This window comes from Marmota monax, unplaced genomic scaffold (genome assembly GCF_021218885.2).
Source record: "Marmota monax isolate L192 unplaced genomic scaffold, Marmota_monax_Labrador192_F-V1.1 WCK01_AAM20220418_F8-fsc01064, whole genome shotgun sequence".
Taxonomy (NCBI): domain Eukaryota; kingdom Metazoa; phylum Chordata; class Mammalia; order Rodentia; family Sciuridae; genus Marmota; species Marmota monax.
Genome location: NW_026692601.1, coordinates 89391 through 96432, shown reverse-complemented (window position 1 = coordinate 96432; position 7042 = coordinate 89391). Strand labels below are relative to the sequence as shown.

Here is a 7042-nt window from a genome sequence, read left to right as displayed (position 1 = left end):
TTTGGCTTTAAGCACAGAGGGCAGTGAGGTCAGGCCTGGGGTCAGTAGGCTCCATGTGTCCAGACTGACACCCGGCTTCTGCAGCGAACCCCTCAACGGCTCCATGCCCCATTTCTTCCTTCTATAAGTGGAGCAAGAACCAGCCTAGCTGCCACCTCGGGAGGCCTGGGGGACTGACCATCACTCACCCCTCAGAGCGACCCAGGTCTCCACATGGCAAACTTGGGAAGACAGTGTTGGGCAGGGCTATGTGATGGCTCAGAGCCTGGCTGGCAGCCGAGGTCCCCAGGCCCTCAGCCACCCATCTGAATGTGCCATCGGGATGGGTGGGTGGCGTGGGGGCCTGGCACAGGCCAGCGCACTGGGAGCAGCACCTGATGGCAGTCTGCATGCCCCCTGCTCCCCGTTCCTGCGGTGGGCGCACAGCCCATAAGGAGCTGCGCCTGCGCAGGTACCACCTGGGAGTGTAGGGGCTGCATGTTCCTCTTTCCAGGTGTTCTCCAAAGTGGGGGCCATGAGGAACTGCTCCATCTCCAGGAAGAAGAACACAGCAGGTACCCTGTTCTTGTGGAAGGATGTGGTTCTGGAGAGTCCACACCTTGGGGGTGGCAGGCTTATGCAGAACAGCCCTTCCTCTGCTGGAGGCCCCTGCTGTGCTGTTGGAGAGGTCCCTGACCCAGGCTCTGAGTCAGAGCCTTTGTTGGCCCTCAGGTGGTCCTGAGCTGTGTGAATGATAGGCAGCAGCAGCACCCATCAGCACCCATGAGCACCCAAGGCCTCCCTTGTTCCCACGCCTTGGCACCCAGGAAATCCTCAGGCGTAGCAAAAAGGATGGATTGTGGGCTTTCCCCTCAGTTCCAAGGGAAATGACCCCGATGTAGAACTTCTAGAACATTCTACCACATCAGTAATACTGCACCTCCATGGCTAGTAGGTAGTGGGGCAGGCATAGGCCCCCTGGCCCCTCCGTCAGCCCTGGACCTTGTCCAGACGCAGTTGTCCTCTGACCACATGTTGTCCAGCCCTGAGTCTTCAGAGCATGAGCAGGGATGGTCCTTTGTCCTTTTCACAGCCATGCAGTCCTGTCCAGAAGCCCTTGGCCTTGCAGAATTGGTGGGTGCAGAATTGGGTGCAGAATTGGTGTGGTGCAGTGTGAGTCAGCTCAATACTTTCCTGGGTGCCTGTGTGTGTGGCCGTAGTGACTGCTGCTCCTTCATTCCCAATAGGCCCTGGGCCACCAGGTAGTGGGCACCCAGGACAGTAGACCAGAGGAGGTGCCATCCCTGTCCCCAGGCACCTGCAATAGCAGGGGGACATATGAGCTGGTGGCTTCAGGGCAGGAGGCTGTAGCAGGAGGGCCATGGTAGGACTGCGGTCTCCAAGTCAGACTGGGGCCTGGAGGCAAGGAGGCCAAGCAGCCTGGTGGCAGAGGCTGAGGCGGGAGGTGCCCTGCAAAGGGAGGCAGACTCCCGTTGAGAAGTGGCTTCTGTGCCCGGCAGAGGTTTGGACTGTGGCTTGGTGGGCAGCCACCGAGAGTTTTAGCAGACACTTCTGTGGCATAGAAGTTAGAGTCCCTTGCCTCCGACTGCTCAGGCTGCTGGAGCGGAGGGCCACGCCTGGGTCCTTCATCAGCAAAGACAGCCTGCCTTAGGGTTCTGGAAGCCAGAAGCCCAAGGCTAGGCATTGGCAGCAGTGGCTCCTTCTGAGGGCTGGGTGGGGAGGGGCGGCCTGTCCAGCCCTCCCTGGCTGTGATGGTGTCTCTGTGCCCACAGGGGGCTTTCCTGTGTAGGCCTGTCCTGGGTTCCATCCCCACACACCTTTTAAAGGACACACACACACACACACACACAGAGTCAGAGAAGCAGACCCCCCTGGGATGGGCTGCTGGTGCTCCTGCCCTCCCACCTCGGAGGAGTGGGGAGCCAGGTGGAGTCATGGCTCTTGGCCCTCCCCAGGGGGACTTTCTATCTGAGACCTGGAGCCAGATGGGAGGGTCCGGAATCCCCACCAGGAGGCAGCCCTGGGTGCCCGACAGCGTGTGGGCTTATCCTGTGCACTAGGTATGGAGGGGCTGTCCTGGTGGAGGGCCCCCTGGTCACCGAGGTGGTCATCCCTGTCAGTCCCGCTCCCTCCCGAAGGCGGGATTCCATGATGAAGTTAATCCTCATGTCAATCATCGGTTAATTAACAGTCCTGAGCCTCAGGTGGCGGGCTCAGCGAGAGGGCTAGTCAGAAGGTGGGCCTGGAGAGGAGCCATGGGGGGGGGAGTGGAGGTCCTGGGCTCACTCTGTGCCCCACTGGCTGGGGGCTCCCCCTCTTTCAGGGGTGCTGCTTTCCATGGGATTTGGATTTGTGGAGTACCAGAAGCCGGAGCAAGCCCAGAGAGCCCTCAAACAGCTGCAGGTAAGTGGGGCTCAGAGCTGAGGTCTGGGGCGGGCCTCGGCAGGTGGCAGGGGCTGTTGGCCTCTTCTGCTGGGGTATCGCGGGCGCTCACGTCCTGCTGGCCCATCCTTCCGGGTTCTCCAGGGACCACGCCCAAGAGAATGAAGAGCCCCTCACCCTCCAGGGTCACTGTCCTTCATCTTTTCCACTCACACTCCTTCCCTGCGGGCCTGGTTTCTGACAGGCACCGGGCTAGGCCCAGGGAGACCTTCCTCTTTCTGGGGTGAACAAACAAAAGCCCAGATCATGAGAAAAGCTTGGATACGGGGGCTGGGGACATGCTCAGTTGGTAGAGTGCTTGCCTCGCATGCACAAGGCCCTGGGTTCCATTCCCAGCACCACACACAAAAGGCTTGGATAAAAATAACTTGAGAAGTGGGGCTACCTAAGGTCATGTGGGCAAAGGGGGCCTCTCTGAGGAGCAGATGGTTGACCTGACCCTACTGACATGAAGTCAACTGCACAGAGACCTGGAGGGAAAGCTGTATAGGAGCCGAGAACAGCAAGTGCAAAGGGCCTGTGGCATGGACTCTGAGGTTAGAGTAGGCAGAGTGTGTGGTGGGGTCAGGTGAGGTGAGAGGTGTTCAGGACTAGGTTCACAGGCCCTCTTAAAGGACTGGAATCCAACCTGAAGGCTGAGCAAGACTCTGGTGGGTTTGGAGCACACAGGGAAGGGTCTCATTTATCCTCTAGGATGGTCTCCAGCTACTGTGTGGAGATGGGATGAGAAGAAGGGGAATAGGCAACCCTGTGGTCACCAGAGCTCTGTAGCCTGGACCAGGGTGGGGGCAACAAAGGTGGTGGAAGGGGCTGAGAGAGTTTGGACAGATCCACATCCTGTGCTACCGCCTGGGCCCAAGTCCTGGGGTAAATGGAACCCTTGGCAGGAGGAGGGAGCTGTGGCCGCAGAGCACATGGCCTGGGATCTCTGCCACCCCCTGGGGAGCCGCCCTCACTGGCAATGACTGCAGCTCCCTCACTGAGGACCACGGTGCTGGGACTGGGTTCTCAGGGCTGTGGACACAGTGAGCCCACAGGCCCTATGCCCTTGAGTGCTGTAAGGTCAGTGCTGCCACACGGCGCAGGGGACATCATGAGCCTGGGTCTCTGTGGCCGCCAGCTGCTGAGCCATTTTGGGGAGGCCCCTCTGTGCCTGCCATCCCCACCCCTTTGCCAGGGAGCAGGCGGTCTCCCACCCTCTAGCCACGGCCCTGCTTTGGGGACACGCAAGGACACGGTGAACAGTGAGGACAGGGGATGAGCTGTGCTATCTCCTCTCCAGGGTCACATTGTGGACAGCCACAAGGTGGATGTGCGGATCTCAGAAGGAGCCACCAAGTGAGTCTTCAGTGCCTCCCCTTTCCCATGACGCCCCTGTTCTTTCTGTCCCTGGAGCTGGCCTCCCGAGGGTGTCTCAGCCCTTCCAAGTCCCATGTCCCTTCCACCTGCCCCCCCGCCCTCTAGGGTTCTTCCTGATTGGGGTTGGGGGTCTTCGTCACACCTGCTCCCTGCTGAGCTGGGGCAGTGCTGATGACTTGGGGGATGTTTCATGCACCTTCTTTGAACCCCGGGGATTACGCGCCGCTGGAGGTTGGCCAAACCTCTCTGGAGGCTGTGGCCCTCGCCCTTCTGGGCTCTGGGGCAGCCTTCCTCAGGCTGCACAGTGGTGCCAGAGGCCTCAGCAGTTCAGCAGGTGGCAGGTGGAGACAGACGCGTTGGCCCAGCGACCCAGGTGTCCGGAGGGCGAGGTCTGCTCCTGGGCGTCCTGGGCACACGTCCCAGTGAGCCAGCGCACTCTGTGGCTCCTGATGGACGTGGCACGTGTCATGTGCCCCTGCGAGCCATTATCATCAGTGTCACCCACCTGCCTCCAGTGTAAAACCTACTGCTGCCAGCAGTCTGGAGCTGGGGGAAGGCATTTATTTGGTGATTTCCAGCAAGTTGGTCGGGTATGGGACGCCTGTGCTGGGCCTCCTTAGCCAGAGGAGGGTTGGGTTGGGGCCCAGGAGGCTCGCAGGGTTCCTGAGGGGGACTTGGGAGCCCAGACCTGGAGCCCAGACCTGGAGCCCAGAGCCTCAGGTTCTTATCCAGGGACAGGTGACCTGGGTAGGGGACTTGGCCTGTAGAGTACAATGTGACACCTGGGGGTGGAGCCTCCAGCATGCGCCTTGCTCACAGCTCAGTGGCGGCCTCTTCCCAGTGCCTTGTCCCCAGGGCCAGCCCGAGGCAGCCTCGCCAGCTGCTGCAGCCTGGCCAATGTTCACAGTCATTTTATTCTAAGCTGTGTTGAGCCCTGCTCCCCAGACGCTTTCGGCCCTGGGTGGCGTTTGCTTGTGGGATTTGCATCCTGGGGACGCTGTTGCTAGGACCTCCTGCAGTGGGGGTGCCCCAAGTCCTGTGTCTGGCCTGGAGTCGTTTGGCACGCGTGGCGGATGGCGAAGTGCACTGGTCATCCCTTGCTGCGTGATGGACACCCTGGGACCCGCAGCTTCTGCAGTAGCAGGTTCTGTGGTCGGAGCTCGGCAGCCCTGCTGGGTTATGGCTCAGGTATCCTTTGGAGCTGCAGTAGGTGCCACCTGGGTCGCAGCCCCTGGAAGGCCCACTAGCAATCAGGACTCGGCCTCTGAGGTGGTACACACAGGGCCATGGATGGGCCCAGGCCCTCACCTGGGGCTTCTGCCCTGGACGGCTCGATTGTCCTTCCAACATGGTGGCCAACTTCCCCAGGACGAGGCCCAGGAGAAAGCTGGATGGTTGGCCAAGGTGACCTGTACCCTCCCCTCCTCTCCAGGCCAGCCCTGACCTCTGCCCGGAAGAAGCAGCTTCCCCGAAGCAGACCTCGTCCAAGATCCTGGTGCGGAAAATCCCCTTCCAGGCTGACCGCAGGGAGATCCGCGAGCTCTTCAGGTGAGCTCTGCCGCGGGAGGGTCGTGGCCGCCTGGGCAGGGCCGCCGCTGGCTGGGCTGTTCTCATGGGTCAGCACTGTGGGGTTCAGAGGTCATCTTCTGGCTGCCTTGATTCATCTCCTGTGACCTCGGAAAAGTCAAAACATCCTTCCTCGGGTGGGAGGGGGGCGAGCCAGTGTCCCCCTGGCTACCAAGCAGCTGCAGGAGGCAGGTCAGCATCGCTGGTGACCCAAGGCAACTCTGCTGAGGCTCTGCCCGGAGCTGGATCACCAGACACCAGCCTCTTGATCCAAGCTCCCAGGGCATCATCCTTTCCAGCCGGTAGTGGACCCCTGGGCTCAGTGGCTCCTCACAGGATGCCCACCCGAAAGGCAGCAGACCACCTGCTTCCCATGCCGCCTACTAGCACAGGAGCCAGACGCGGAGGGGACAGCAACCAGTGGATTGGGGGCTGTGGGGACGCTGCTGGCCCATAGTGATTCCACAGAGGAACCCGGATTTCAGACCAGGTCCTGTCGCATTTGGAAGGAGGACCCGGCCGCCCAGTCTTAAGGGAATCTAGCAGCTGGCTCCACGCTGCACAGAGCAGAGCCATCTGCGGGGGCGGCCACTGTGTGCTCTGTGTCCAGGCTTGGCTGGGGTCTAAGAGTGCTTAGGGTCTACCGTGTGGGTGACCATGGATAGGAGAGCAAAGTCCCTAGAATCACCAGTTAGCATCTGGCAAGGCAGACCATGTGCAAGAGGAGACAAGAGTGACCTGTGTGACTGTGCCTTGGGTGCCTCCCTGTGGATGGGGATCCACTCCTGCTCCCGCCCACCGTCCTTCATCTCCAGGCTCCACTGGCTGGAGCTGGTCTGGGCAGCAGGTCTCCCATGGTTCTGGTGCCCTGCCTGGCAGGATGGGGTCACGACTCGGGGGGTTATTTCCCTGCATGTGGAAGGAGCTTGAGGTCGTGGGTAAGGTGAGGGCCGTGGCGCGTGCATCTGCGTGTCTCCACCGCTTCTGCTTCTTGAAGAGTCCAATTTAAGACCCGCCGGATCAGCACAGGCTGCTGAGAACAGCATGTGTTGATCAGAAAATAATGTCCCTGGGAAACACAGTTCCTCTTGGCTCCGTGTGGGCGGAAGGACTTCTTTGATCTCAAGCTCAGTGTCTATTGTAGGAGACCAGGACTTAAGTGTCCCCTGAACATAATTACCGGGTCCCCTCCCTGCATTGTCCTGGTGGAGTTTCCCAGACCTGGGATCCAGGCCCTTCCCTCTCCTGGCTCCCTCTCCAGGCCTCCTGGGTGGCACTGGCTGATGGTTTGAGACAGTTCTGAGTGGCGGACAGCAGGGGTCGCTGTGAGCCTGCTCAAGGACTGAGGCTCCTCCAGGAAAGCCCCAGATCTCAGACAAAGCCACCAGCCAGCAAAGGTCACCTGCCAGGGGAGGACCTCAGGGCTGGGGGACAGTCTGGTGCTCTACATCAGGCTGGTTCTGCAGGGTGCCCTCCCAGGTGTAGGAAGAACCACCAGCCCCTGTGTGGCACGCTCTCGATATTGTGTCTGTGCCTAGCGCCTTCTGTGCACCTGTCCCCCTGTGCCACATGCAGCCCTGTGAGGGAGGAGTGGCCACCCTATACCCGCAGGGAGACTGGAAACGAAAAGGGCAGTCCTGCCTGGGACCCCACCACCATGACGGCTGAGAGTTTC

General features: G+C 60.6%; 1 protein-coding gene across 1 annotated transcript; it reads left to right on the top strand.

Moving 5' to 3' along the window:
• Positions 1–1992: 1992 nt before the first annotated feature.
• On the top strand, positions 1993–5349 carry LOC131424233 (probable RNA-binding protein 19; the record flags this gene model as incomplete). Its single annotated transcript, XM_058579899.1, has 3 exons — positions 1993–2403; positions 3725–3780; positions 5234–5349. Coding segments are annotated over exons 1-3 (238 nt in total), but the record flags the coding sequence as incomplete, so codon positions are not given.
• Positions 5350–7042: the final 1693 nt, after the last annotated feature.